The sequence below is a fragment of the Nyctibius grandis genome, chromosome 1, assembly GCF_013368605.1.
Source record: "Nyctibius grandis isolate bNycGra1 chromosome 1, bNycGra1.pri, whole genome shotgun sequence".
NCBI classification, from domain to species: domain Eukaryota; kingdom Metazoa; phylum Chordata; class Aves; order Nyctibiiformes; family Nyctibiidae; genus Nyctibius; species Nyctibius grandis.
Genome location: NC_090658.1, coordinates 100509 through 114688, shown reverse-complemented (window position 1 = coordinate 114688; position 14180 = coordinate 100509). Strand labels below are relative to the sequence as shown.

General features: G+C 43.9%; 1 protein-coding gene across 5 annotated transcripts in view; it reads left to right on the top strand.

Annotated features, from left to right (window-relative positions):
• The window catches only part of RIN2 (Ras and Rab interactor 2), a 76979-nt gene that overhangs the window by 24018 nt on the left and 38781 nt on the right, over positions 1–14180 (top strand). For 3 of the 5 annotated variants that reach the window (XM_068407174.1, XM_068407173.1, XM_068407198.1), the window contains exon 2: positions 4908–5000. In XM_068407174.1, coding sequence (XP_068263275.1) covers positions 4944–5000 — 57 coding nt within the window. In that variant the 5' untranslated portion in view covers positions 4908–4943. Of the gene's footprint in view, positions 1–4706; positions 4776–4907; positions 5001–14180 lie in introns of those variants that run through there. The other 2 variants (XM_068407181.1, XM_068407190.1) reach the window with 2 other exon arrangements.

Genomic DNA, 14180 nt, shown 5'->3' with positions numbered 1-14180 from the left:
AATGTGCTAGGAGAACAGGAAAATGAAATGCATGAGGATGCTTAAATTTGCTGAAGATGTGAAGTTCTGTGTATATCTCATGGCATATTCTCAAGTGTAGGATTGCATTCTAGAAGTTGGGGTTTTTTTCCACATTTTTAAAGAAAAGTAGAATGTATGTGTCCTTTCTGTTTCTGGTTTCCAGTTTAACCCACCAGAAAATGGGTTCACTGAATTAACTGTAATTTTTTTAGTACTATATATTTATAAATTGCTATTATATTTTGATTGTAATATGGTGCTAATTCACCATAGGTTTTCAAGTACGTACGTAGCAGGCCCTACCTAGCTTTCATGCGTTTCTGTTAGAGACAGCAGGGATTGTCTTTCAGCTCCTCTGCTGCACCCCGCTACTGGCAAAGTGGATGGCCGAGGGATGGCGTTGACAGCTATCAGTCAGCGTTAGTCTTCTGACATCAGCTGACCTTTGCCAGTGTGTACTTAAGGTCTGGACTGATATTTTCTCCTGTTCTTCTTTGTCTGCAGAATAGTAAAACCCTTTTTTAGTTTGCCTAAGTGAGTTTCTGTGAGTGTCTGTGCTCAGTGGTTGCACAGCCTTTACAGACTGAGAATGAAAGAGGACAGCTAGTTCCTTCAGTGGGGCGATTTAGGCTTAAAATACAAAAAAGTGTGTTCTGCTAATTCTGTTGTCAGCCAGCAAAAGGAAGGCTGCAGATCTCTCCTCTTCCTTCAGTGAAGGCATTAGTGGAGTCTCTTCCCTCTGTCCTTTTGTCAGCATTTGTAAACAGAGACTCTTTGCCTCAGTCAGATGTTGTTAAGTTGGGCAAGAGATCAAAAAATCGTAGGGACTAAGGAACAGAAAGGCGGTGCAGTTGTATAGCCCCAATTCCTTTGGAAACCGAGCGGAGGGTGGGGTAAGGAGGACTGTGGGCAGGGACTTCTTCAGTTCCCCAGATCGCTGTGGCCTTTGCTTTCCAGCTCAGGGGAGGAATACAGACTGTCTCATCTTTGCCAGGGCTTTTAGCTAAAGAAAATGGGATGTTTCACCTTGTAAAAGCAAGATTGGAATGAGAGGATTAAAGGGAAGGATGCTGAGAAGTCCAGGAAGACTGTGGTTGCCACTACTACGGTTAAGTATAAGCACATATAAAATACCAAATAAAATTGCAGGAGAGGGAGGAAAGTAGGAGCTGTTTTGACAAGAAGTCAGAAGTCTCGGTTACATCCAGGCGCCTGAATGGTGCTCTGGCATTCCTGTGTAAATGAAGACCAGGAGGAGAAGGGAAGGGAAGAAAAAAAGCAGCGGTGTGTTTGAAACGTACAGCTTGCGCGGGTGTCGGCATCCGTGGAGTAGCGTTGCCTTTCAGAGGTGTTTGCCAAGCAGACGAACCGTTCCTTTTCCATGCCCTGTCCTGTCCTTTGCACGCACGAGGTTTGTCCCAGAGTCGAAGCGCTGGGGCAGACAGCGCTGCGTGCAGGAGGGACGCGTGAGCCGCCCGCACACCGCAGCGGCAGGCGGTGCTCCGGCGAGCTGCGGGGACTGCTGGGAGGGTGAAGCACTGACCGCTTAAACGCAGAGGAGGCTGCCTTCCAGAGGGCTGCACAAAAGGTCGCATGAGTTATACAGCGAGCTGGCTCCTGCTGCTTGATGACATTTCCAGACGGGTTTGCGAGCAGTCACCCTGGCAGTGTCTAACAAAACCTATCCAGACTCTCTGCCTCGGTCCTTAAAACAGAGGAGGGGGAAAATGCTTGTCTCTGGTATGTGCAGAAGACGACACGCTTTGCCGTCTTTGCCATCTTCCCAATCAAAGGAGGCAGACTTTTCCTTCCTGACAGCCTCATCCTGTCGGAACACGACAGAGACAACTTCAGAGCGGTGGTTTTTCAGCCTGTTTTGGACCTGGGTAAGCATCAGGTGTGGACGGCTGTGCAGAGAAATGAAACCTCCTGAGAGGAGGTTTGTTTTTCTGCGGTTGTTTCTGTGCACTGTGTGGAGGTACCTCTGCTCTCCGAGGTGGGAGACAGGTAGGGGCCCACCCTCAGTTTTTGGGGTGTTGCACCCACCCCTGGCCAGCCGTTTTACCAGCAGGTCTTAATGTCTATTTGCCTATTGGGCGGCCTAAAAAAAGCATATGCACCCAGGGGAAAAAAAAAACAAACGCAAAAAAAAGCCAACAACAGTGTTTCCCACTGTGCTGATTTTAACCAGAAATGTTAAAAACCACTCAGACGTGGAACAGTACTTAGGTTACCCTAAGTCAGCTTGAAATTGCACTGTAACCTCAAAGGGTGGCGTGGATCGATTCACTGGCTGTGTAGAGAGCTGAGAAGGGCAAGGACCTGAGCTCAGCTGAGGCTCAGAGTTACGGTCATACAGATAGTGATAATATTACATGACTAGCAATACTAATAGCAGCTGTGGAAAAGTTTAGAGCTTCAGAACCTCTTATAAGCCAAATAAGCAGTAGTCTTGTCTGAGGCTTTCTTCTGACTTAGTCTTTGAAGGGCAAACTGTGTATTTGTATGTTTGCATTCTTCTGGATGTTTGAGTGTGGAAGCGTATAATCTTTGTTCTGTTTTGAAATGAGATGAATGTAAAAATCTTGGCACGGTCTTATTTCGGTAATAGGATTGCATGCAGACATCCTCGTGGTTAAATTAAAAAAAATTGAAAACCATTAGATTTCCTGTGAAGGGGTTGTTGTGTGCAAACAGAATGATTAATGACTGCGACTAGAGGTGCAAATACAACTGCATGATCTTGCTCAGAAACCCTCGATGTAACTCAATTAAAATCTTTGTGTTTTTTCTGTGGAATTGAATTTGGTGTTGTCATTAAGAGGACAGCACCAACTTGGAGAACTGAATTTTTATTCTAACTCCTTTTTGGGTTTCTTGGGTCTCCGTCCACCTTAAGTCTTTCAGGTGCAAATTCCCTTTTCAGAATTCATTGAGAGAAAACATTTTTATTTTATAATTAAAAAACTCTTGTTATATGGCAGCCTTTAGATTGTTTAGAATAGCCACTATCAAATACCAAAAGTCTGTAAAATGTCTGATGCTCCCCAGAGTGGAACAACTGTTCTGTGCCACATGTGGCAAATGAGGACACCGAGCTCGACTGATTTAATAGCGCCTGCAAACCCACCCACTTCACTGGACTTCAGTCCCTCATAGGATTGGTGCAGTCGAGTTATTTAGACTGTGAGTAAAGCAACACGGATCCCAATGCTTTAGAGCCTCATCAGGAATGTGTTCCTTTAAATATGCTGATTTACAAAGAAAGTTTGATTTTATTTCCCCCCCGCCCCGTTTTTTTGTCTTCTCTTGGTCATCCTCTAGCGTCTGGCTTTCACAAGAATGCAGAATTTGGGATTTTCCTTTCAACCTTTACAGTCTGCAGACTCTGTCTGGAAAACAGGCTGCTTCCTGAGCTTCCCAGCACGGCTGCTTTTTAACCAGAAACCAAGTGGAAAAATGTAACCTTTTCTAGTGCTCTTGTGGTATGACCTCTGAAAACCGGGTGAACGATTTAAAGCTTCCTGCTACATGGTAAAAACAAGAGAAAAATGTTTCTTTTCTCCTGCTTCTACCTCTCACCCTTCTCCAGTACTTGTGCTTTCCAGGGCATTTTATTTAACCCTTTTTTCTTTTAAGCTCCTCCTTCCTCCTCGGTCCTCTTTACCCTCGTCGATGCCTTCTCCCGAGGCACTGGAGGGAAGCAGAAGCGTGTGTGTGTTGTTTGTGTGGGGGGGTACGTGTCAAATTCGGGTTTGTAGCTCCCAGCGTTCTCTGTCCCAGCTGCTTTGTTTTGCTCAAGCTCCATCTGCAGCCGTGCCACTCAACTTGGTTTTCACTGCTCTCCCTGCCATGTGTATTTTGGTTCCTGCTCGTATCAGATCGAAAGCTGTGCCTCTGCGTTAGTCTGTCGTGTTTTGCTCTTGCAGTGTTTGCCGTGTAGGTAACCGAAACATCCAACGTAACTGCCCGCTATGTGGTCAGTAAATGTGGGAGCGAGGAGAGGAGTCAGGCTACTTAAACGCAACTAGAAGCTCACTGTTAAAAATCCTAGAGGGATTTTTTAGCCATGGAACTTGGCTCCTGTTTAGTTCAGAAGTTCATTAACAAGTTACTGGTGTGAATTGGCTGTGACTTTAGAGGAACTCTGCTCAGCTGGAGATCACCCCCATGATATTTCTCATGATGTGCACACGTTCTAGTTACGTGTTACTGTATTCTCCTGGGTGTTAAACCGTTCGTTCAGTTTGCCTGATAGTGGAAAATGCACCTTCTTCCTAACTGCATCTTCAGTTTCTCACTTGGACATGACTCTCAGAAGACTTAACTGCATTTTAGGAACTTCAATCAGGATTTTTGAGAGTTTGCGTTTTTTTTTTGTTTGGTTTTGGGGGTTTTCTTCCTTTTTTTTGGGGTTGTTTTTTTTCGTTTTTTACATTCATGGTAAAGTGTTTTCTCCCTTGTCTGTGATTTTAGATTTTTTTTTTCCCCTTCTGGTCAGCCCCGTTAACAGTGTAATATTTGAGAGCAGATTGCAGTGACATCTAACATTCTGTTCTATTTGTACTTCACGCTGAGGTCAAGCAAACAAGCAAAGCAATCATTATGTTTTAGCATTCTTTTTTAATGAGCACATTAAAGTCTACTCAGATCAGCTGTGAAGAGAAGGGAGAAACATGGAACTCCGAGTAGCACTGTCTTTTTGAAGCAATTTATGGAAAAATAATAGACTAAAGGGATATGTAAGGACTCTGGTAGGAAATAAATGGCACCCTGTTGTTGACGGAAAGGGTTTTGGCAGAAGGCTTGTCATGACTGTTTCTGTGGCTTAGAAAGGAATTTCCGACAGACTGGACTGACCATTAAAAAAATGTTTCTACTTTTAGGAGTTCGAGGCATACAGTGGAGTCTTTCCGGGGAAGATGTCATCTTTGACAATGAAAGCCCGTTGTCTGGACAAAAGAGGAAGTTTCTTTAAGGTAAATGGGATATTTATACAGAACATAAAGCACATGGGTTTATGTGAAGAGAGTGCTGCAGAATGTGCAGTGCGGTCTGTGATACGTAGCAAGCCTTTTCTGTAGAATAGGAAGCACTTCACTGAGCATCTCTTTTCACAGGTGTATTCCTGCTTAGATTACCGTCCGGTTATTTCATGTGTAGATGTTTTTCCTGTGCACTGTATAGAATATTTGGTGTGAAACAGCTCGTGGCTTTCTTTGCTGCTAATGCTGAGAACATAAGCTTTATTATGTATAGGCATAGAATTCTTAGAGCTTTCATAAACTGGATTTGTGTAGATTAAAGTTGCAGTACAAGTTTATGATTTCCAGTATTGGATTGAAAAATCTGTGCCTATCTTAAGAAAAATTGGTGGGGGCTTCTTGTTTGTGTGTAATCTGAACACTCACAACAATACTATGTTTGTATTCTCAAGGTATATTTCAGTCCTTTTTGTGTTTGGTGGTTTTGCTTTGTTTGTGGGTTTTGTTTGGTTGTTTTTTTAAACCCTAAGTGCATGTTGTTTGAAATGAACAAGAAGCTGGTGCTTAGCTCATTGTGTACTCTCAGAAATCCAGCAGGGCAGAGGTCTGTGTCTTCAGGTGCCCACGAACTTTAAAGGAGTCTAATGCTTCCTCCCTTGAGATACTCAACCCAGCTTCCTGACGATACAGGCACTGAGAGCTGGTAGTTCTGCTCTGGCATGGACATGCTTGTAGAGAGAGAACAGAAATCCGTTCTGGGGGCTGTTTTGAGATGTCATGTGGCTTACAGCACACCTGATGCAGCATATTCCAGTGAGAAATATGTTTCAAGGGAGAGCCCTTCTGTCTGCCCCCAATTCCATCCCATCATGGAGCAGAGCTGATGCATGGCAATGTACAAAAGGGGCCGGGAAGGCAGGATGCAACAAACGCTCTCCTGATGCCCCTGGGAAACTCATGGGAGTACAGGCATGGGTGGAGACCTCTCCAGACTTGAGGTGGTGCTCAGAGGTGCAGGGAGGTAGAGCCTCAGGTGAAGCACCTTCAAATACTCCCTAGAACTCTTCAGAAATGCATTTTTCCCTGGCTGTGAATATCTGATTTTTGTTCTGCTAACCTCGTAACAGCTGGAAAGTGGAACCTTGAGAACTGCATGAGAAAGGGTGTACTTCAGATTGGCTGCCTGCCGTCATTAGGCTTTGTGCATCTTCTGTGATCATCTTCACTTCTACACAGTTATAAATCACTTCTGTCTTTGGGAACTTCTGTCAAGGATTATACTTGATGACTTAATTTTGCTTTTCCCCAGTATTTCCTGTGGAGTTACCTTGCATGGTTGGCACCAGATTTGCTCAGCAGTAGTAGCTTAGCTCAGGCATGAACAATCACACTGCAAAAGGAAGCATGGGTCACCGTGTCCTCTCTTCTGCCTCCTGCTCTATGTGAGGTTTGTTAAGGCTTTGGGGGATCAGTCGGAGGGCTTCTGGGACTGAATAGCTTGCCAGTGGTTACAGAGGGAGTCTGTGGTAAAGCAAGGAACTGAGTATATGTCTCTGACAAACATCCTTTTTACTGAACCATCCTCCTTCTCATCAAAATGTTCTAACCTTTGTTGAACTGGCATCAGAGGTTTTACACCACTAAAGCTTTTCTGTCCCAAAATCAAACATCAGGTAAAACTTCGTTGCTTACTGATGAATAAGACACTGAATAATGTTAGTGGTCTTGGGAATTCGTAGCTTACTGTGCAAAATAACCAGAAATTGCAGCCACATATCAAAATATTTAATTGTATTCAGACATTGGACAAGTCCAGAAATAGCATTCCCAGTTTGGCTTGTCTCTGGCGCTTCGCCACCTCGTCACACAAGGGTGCTCTTTGAGGGTTGCTACGCTCTGCGTATCAAAACAGGAAGGAAAAGATGTGATGCCAAAGAGGATGCAGGTCTCCAGAAAGAATGAAAAATGAGATGCTGGCAGGAAGGGGGGGTGCTAAGCGCTGAGGCTCGTTTGTCCAGTCTGATACTGATCCTTACTGTCTTCAGCCCTTGTTCCCGCGCCAGATCAGCAGCACTGATCTTACCTTTTCATCTTTAGCTGCTGTAAATCTCAGGGCTTGGAAACATTCCGTGGTGGTCACCTTGGCTGGCTCTTTCAATGCGCTCTCAGAAAGATGGCAGCTTTGTTAATTCTCTGTACAAGCTTATTCACATTTCAACACAAAAAAAACAGGAATTCAGTTGCCGTGCAGTGATGGATGAATGATTTTTCTAAAAATGTCCTGAAACAGACATCAAGTCAAAGCCATCTGGGACTGGGAAACCTCTTGGGACTGGGAAACTCTTCATGAGGGGAATAAGTAAGAAGACCTTTAGCTCTGCTGGGCTTCTGAGAGAGGCACTGGTCTGTGGCTGGTTCTGGGCAGGTGCTTTCCCTGATGCACAGCAGTGACGTGTGTGTAGATAGAGCAGCTTCAGAAAGGTGACTGGAGCTCCTTGGGAGTGTGTTGCTTCTAGTGAACACGCTTGCTCTGATTTTTGCTACTTATATGACATCCTGAAAGACATAAAAATGGAATACACGTGATCTGGTGAGAGAGCGATGGGGAGCTGTGATGAGTTGTTTGTGGTCTGTATGTGGGAATTACACTGTCACCCCTGCCAGCTTCTAAAAGCTGAGGTCAGTCGTGTTGAACAAAGAATCAGTTGACAATAAGCATAGTGTGATACGTTATGAAAGGAAACGTTGTGGTTTAATATGTTTGCATTTCATTATTTCGTTCATGGATTTTAGGAATGTAAACAGTCACAGTACATGGGTATTTGTGGCAATCTAATGTTTAGGATAGGTTTAGTTAGGGAGTACTGTACTGGGCTGCTCTGTGAATTCATGTTGTCCAAGTCATAATTATTATTTGGGTTTACAGTGGTTGTATTGTAGTTTCTTTTTAACTTACAGAACAGTGTTTTATCAGAATTAAACTCCAAAGGGAAAACATTAGACACAAAAATGGTGTTTTATCTTGTTATATAAGGTCTCCTTTTAATTTTGGGGTGTTTTTTTAGTGTTAAATAATTCACCACCTGAGCAGATGTCATACTTTCAAACACATTTCTTTTCATGTAAACCACTTCTTTCTGTAGCATATCAGGGTAATATCTATTTCATAGTCCTAAATAATCTGCAACAGATTTCAGATTACTTAAGTCTTGGGGCTCATGTATGTTGTTTTACACTAGCAGGGGCCTCTAACAAATATATACGTCCACTTCAGTTGTATTTCCCTTTGGAAACTGCCTCTTTATGGTCTTGATCTCAAGTCTGTTGAAACCAATGGGTGAGTTTTCTCATTATTTTCAGGAAAATAGGAATCACAGTCCTTGCAAATAGAGAAATCTGTTTGAAGAATTCAAATATTCTGAGCCTTCTGTGAAGAAGAAGGCAGCCTTCTGCTGCTTGTTTTCTCAGAGTTGGATCTAATAATAGTACACACCCAGGATCCTTCCTGCATTTTGTAGAAACATGTTATTAACAGCTCATCTTGTATAATTCTAATCGTGCAAGCATCACATACACTGTATAATGACCAGAAGTTTCGTTGGTCCTAAGTACTTCAGCAGTGATGTCATAAAATCGTGAGTACACCTTATGTTATTTGATGGAAAATAATTTTTCAGGTGCTGTTGTAACAGTATGTGTCAGTTAATTGCAGGAATACCCAAATGATGCAACTCCAAAAGATTTTATTTTTTTATATCAAGAGGAGAGTAACTTTTTTTTACATGAAGAAGAATTTAAGGAAAATTCGTTGCCATTTGCAGAAAATATTGGTAGGGGTTTTTTTAAAAAATTAGAGCTTTGTTCTTAAATGTGTTAGTTCAGGTGCAGTACCTGCTGTTAGCTAATGAATAACAGTTTGATTGCAGAGTGTGTCCCGTTTCTGGGGGACTTTGTAGGTCAGGATGGGGTTTGATGCTCGTCACTTGACCTAGTTTCCTTGTCCAGGACGTACTGACTTTTCATAGACTAAGGAAAGACTGCCTTGTGTTATGGAGGTTACGTGGTGCACCCAAGAAATTTGGCCTGTAGAAGACCATGTGAGCATAAGTCTGCTTGAAACGTGCCATTTTGTTGAAGTTCTCTTTAGAAAAAGAAAAAATAAAATTGCTAAACACAGAAAAATTCCTCTCAGGAAAGACAGTTTCTGACCAGTTCTCATCAAGGCAAACATACAAATTAAAGCGCGTTAAGATTACAATGTCTTCAAGGTAAAACTGTCCTGCAGTGCTTACCTTAATGCTATTCTGATTTAAAGCATTTATATGTTAAAACCTGTTTTAAAATATTTGTTTTCAAGAACTTTAATCTTATATAAGCAGGTACCTTTCCCAGACAAAGATGTAAAAGGCAGTTGTGTTAAAGAGGCTGAATGTGGCAGCCATACAAAAATAACCACAAATAACTTCCAAAGATAAACTGGATATTGGAAAGCATCAGAAAACATGCTGCCATGGTTAGCTTTTAGGTACAAGTAGACAAAAGAACTAACGCAGGAACTGCAGTGCAGGAAGGTTATACAGTATTTAAATTCCTTTGCATTGTAGATCTGTTCCATCGTCCAGGGTCAAACTGATGTATGAAATGATGGGGTGAAGTGTGGAGTGTCAGCTTGAATTTTCGAGCACGTTACCGTGCTGTTAGTACAAGTTGTATTAGAATTCTTCGCTGTAGTTCCCAGAGACTTTGTTTTCTGGGAGGGAGTTGTTTCGTGAGATATTTTTGTTATTTCTTTCCCCCCAGCTCTGGTCAAAGCCAGTTAACACGGTGAAGTCAGTTCACAGCCAGGTAGCAGCACAGCAAGGCAGGTGTTGAGGCGGTGGCTGAAAGCCCAGGGGTCCTTCTGCAGACAGCTCCTGTGTTGTGTACTTTTCAGGGAAAGATGCTGAAAAAGCCCTTTTGTTGTGCAAACTGTTGGCCTGCGAACCACTTGCTCTCTGTAGATGTGTCAGAGAACAGGGCACGCTGGCTAGCGCGGTGGTTCTGTACAGCTGCAGTGGGTCTTGTGGGTGCAAAGCCCTAAGGTGGTGTTGCCCGTGAAGAGGAGCTGCTTGTGCAGAGCCGATTGATCCTGTCGTCGTGGCTGGCAGCTGGTTCACGGGGAAGAGCAGCTTAGCTTTCATGCAGTTACCACTGCAGGGAGTTTTTTAGGGAAAGAAGTCTGGGCTGTGGTGCCGGCGGCTTATGATTCAAAAGCAGCTGCTAATGTAACAGCGGGTTGCTCCACTTTGCTTACAGTTTCCCCTTTCTCTCTTTGAAGCAGAAGCACATGCTTCCCATGCCACTTCTCGCGATGCCTGGTGCCTCCATACTCCAACTGGGTGGAACAGATGGTCAGTTCCAGCTTGGTTATTCAGAGATTGGCTGTCTTGTGTGATTTGCCTTAGGTTTTACTGTGCTCTATGCAATGGAAGGAGCTGGCGGTGCGGGTGATTCCTCTGGTTTCACGCTCCTGGGCCCTTTGTGATCACCGTCTACATCCACTGATCAGAGCGGGTGACCAGTGCGTGTAGCACGGGGGTAGGGTTACATGGCTAGTTCAGTGAAAAGCCTCTGCTGACCATACACAATATTGCACGCGGCAGAGGTTTTACCTGCAGTAGGTGTGTTTCATTAGCAGATTAAATCCTTGAATAGCGTTTAACAATATCTTGAGCTTCAGGTAGTGATTTCCATCACGAGTTCGTATTTTAAACAGTCAAATGTAGTTGCAGATCATTGTGAATCAGCTGCCGTCTGCAATGAGACTCCAGGCGCTGACTCACGTTCTGTGCTGGCAGGTGACTAGTGGCGCCTTCCTCCTGGGATGGCTCCAGGCAAGCCATGACAGAAAGCCCCGATGTATTTACAGCTGGCTAAATTGCTCATATTTGTGACTACTTGGTGCTTGAAGAACTTTGCGCTCTCACAGTGAATAGGGAGCATCTTCAGGGAGTGCTGTGATTTGCAACTAAAACCTGAGCCTTGCTTCATCCATTAGAAAAGTTAATTTTTAGCCATTACTGCAGGATGGAGCACATAAGGCGGTTCTGTTCCCAGCGTGGCTGCGTTCATGGCTCTGCAGACAGTGTTAGAGCCTTTGTGGCTATCTGGTGGCAAAAGAGAAAAGGCTGTAATCTGGTCAGTTCAAATAATAATTCAACTCTCAGTTGTGTTCAGGTGCAACTTTGGAAAGGTTTTAATGGCGGCAGAGAGTTGCTGCAGTGAGGAAGGGCTGCGTGCTACCTTACTGGAGCAGCTGGGAGGGTAGGAGGTCTGAAAATGTTAGAAACTTCACAGTAGACAATGAATTCCACTGTACTCATTCAGCAGCTGGAGAGACTGGGAGGATTCATCTGAGAAATCGACTGTTTGGAGGCTAGTATGGAAGGTGGAAACCTAGTGCCCAGTGCAGCTAGGAAGAGAAGGATATTGCCTTAATTTAAGTCTGCCTAATTCTTAATCTGAAAGTTCCATTTCCTGGCACTGAAGTCAATTAAAATTTGCCAGTCTTGTGTTTGCATACTTGAAAAAGGGACTAAGGTGAAACATTGTCTCTCCGGAATGGAGGACAGAAAATACAGGGCAGGGAAGTGGTGAGATGTATGCCAAGATGTAGGTGAAGGTGTGAAGGATGAGGGAGTAAAAAAAGCGAACAGAAGCCTATGCTGAGCAATTACGAGCTGCTTTAAGGAACTGAAATGAAAAGCTTCAGCAGCAACAGAAAGGATGAGGCGGCTGCAAAAGCTGTAGAGACATAGTAAGACTTGTGTCAGCAGTGTATATCTCATTTAGCAGTAACAGCTTGTACGGTTGTGTTTGACTACCTCATTGCACTTAGCAAACCTGATAATGAATGAAGACTGGGGTAATTTAGCAGGTACTTAAAACAGAATATTTTTTGCTGTTGTTTTGATGTTGGAACTTCTCTCTGATGAAGCAAGCCCCTTTGCTGTATGTTCCACTGTGAAGCACCATCAGTTATGAAATATGATTTTTAATCCAGGAAGAGGAAATCCTAATTTAAATAATTGATAGGCTGTAATTAAACCTGGAATGGATTTTGTTCACTGAAGGTGTGGTCTGTTTTTTCCATATTCTTGTCACACTCCTTATTTAAAAATGGCAAATTGTATATTTCTTTCTGAATGTATATTTATTAGGGTTTTTTGACTTGTGTTTCATGCATCTTGATGCAAATAACAACAAGAAATCCATTGTGTCAGTATTTTAGAATGCCATTAGTTATTTAGAACTGTCCTGGTTTCACTGGGATTTGGTTTTAGATTGTGGCCAGCCCTGGTGATCAAGGCCCTCAGCAGTTAAACCCAGGGCACTGACCCCGGCTGGCCCACAGGTGTGTTCTGTATCATTGACATCAAGCTCACTATAAAAGAGAGGGCTTGGGGGGAAGAGGGGGGGCTCTTCCTGCTCTCCTTGCCTCTACTCCCTCTTCCTCATCATGATTGCTGGAGCAACTTGCCAGTGATCTGTGGGTAAGTGTACTTTTGTCTGTTTTGTGTTGTCATTTATATTGATTTCTTCATTTCATTAAATCTGGTTAACTTCAACCTACAAGTCTCCCTCCTTTTCCCAGTTCCCTTCCTCATTTGGGGAAGGGACATTGGGTGAGAGAAATACTGCTGTTGTTCAGCCCCGGGTGCGGGCTAAACGAAGACAAGAACTAACTTTAAGAAGGCACATTCATGTTTGAACCTAACTGAGTAGTTTAAGAGTGATTATTGCAGCTAGAGACTGTAATGGGTTGCTCATTAGAGATTTGGGCCTAGTAGAGCTGATCCTTCCACTTCTACTGCTTAGTCACAGCTTGGAAGAGAAATGCAATTTTTCTGTCTTTTCACACTTGCAGTCAGCTTCTCTGTTTTGAATTAATTGACTGTTGAACTGAATTAGTGGATCTCTCTGACCACAGGTACAGAAGGATTACTGTACAGAAGGATTACTGTTAAAAAATTTGGCAAAGTACATCAGCTGTAGTTTGGTTTGTAGCCAAAGACTTTCCATAGATCAATTGCTTTATTTTTCTTTAAAACCTGAACAGCAATCCATGCGATTAAAAAAAATTATTTAAATTTTGTTCTTTTAATGGTTGACTTGAAATCTTGGCATGGCTTGTCATAATTTCAGGTGTTATTTTAAAAATAAGAATATTTGATTAAATATCCTGGGAGTTGTTTCTTAGACTGTCATGTGCACATGCCCACTCCAGATACAGTCCATGAGAGGGGTGTGTAGCTTTTTATTCCGTGTGAAGGCTGGTAGTTATTTTTTTCATTAGTAAATGTCAGCCCAAAAACGTGTTTCCTGCTACTGGGTGGATGGCTGGAAGACCTGCGCGGTCTGAATCCCAGCCGTGTCCTGCTCAGACTGCAGAGTTCTGGGTGGCTGATCCAGTTACTGGCTGGTTTGGGGTGTCTGAACTGGGGCATGGGTTCCTGTTCCTAGGTCAGCACAAACGGCCCAAACCCCTAGGCTGCTGGCGGGGGTGGCTGAGCAACAGGGCATGTTTTCACAGCGGGGCTGATGTGATCTAGTGACTTGCTGAACGGGGCAGACGTACTCCCAGCCTGGTGCTGTCCTGCTTCCTGGTGTCTGCTCTGGAGCTTGTCCGACCCCCTCAGAGATCAGGTTCAGGTCGTTAAGCCAGCAAAAAACTAACCAAAAGACAAAGTGAAAAAGTCTCCCAACCTTTCAGCAAACTGAACCAGCTAAGGGGGCTAGATGAAGAGCCAAGCCAGCCTGAGGGGAGCAGCAGAACCTCCCTGTTCGGGGGCAGCACGCCGTAGCATGAGACCCCCCCTCCATCAGGTCAGTGAGGATTGCAGCGGTATTGTGTTTCGGAGGATGACAAGAATAAACGTGCTAAGGGTGATGATGCTAAGGCAGTAGAGGCTTTAAAAGAGAAAAAGCAAAGCAGTGTGATCTGCCAGGTGCAGTGTACTGGCTGGAGCCTGGTACTGCTCTCTGAGCACCCGGGTCAGAGCTCCCCTCTGACGCGATGCTGCTGCCCGTAACCGCGGTCAGATGCACGTGGTGACGCAGTGGCTTTCTAGTGAGGCTCCTCCGACAGCAACGGCAGGTGTATTTTTCACCATGTAAAGCCAGCGTTGCCTGCAA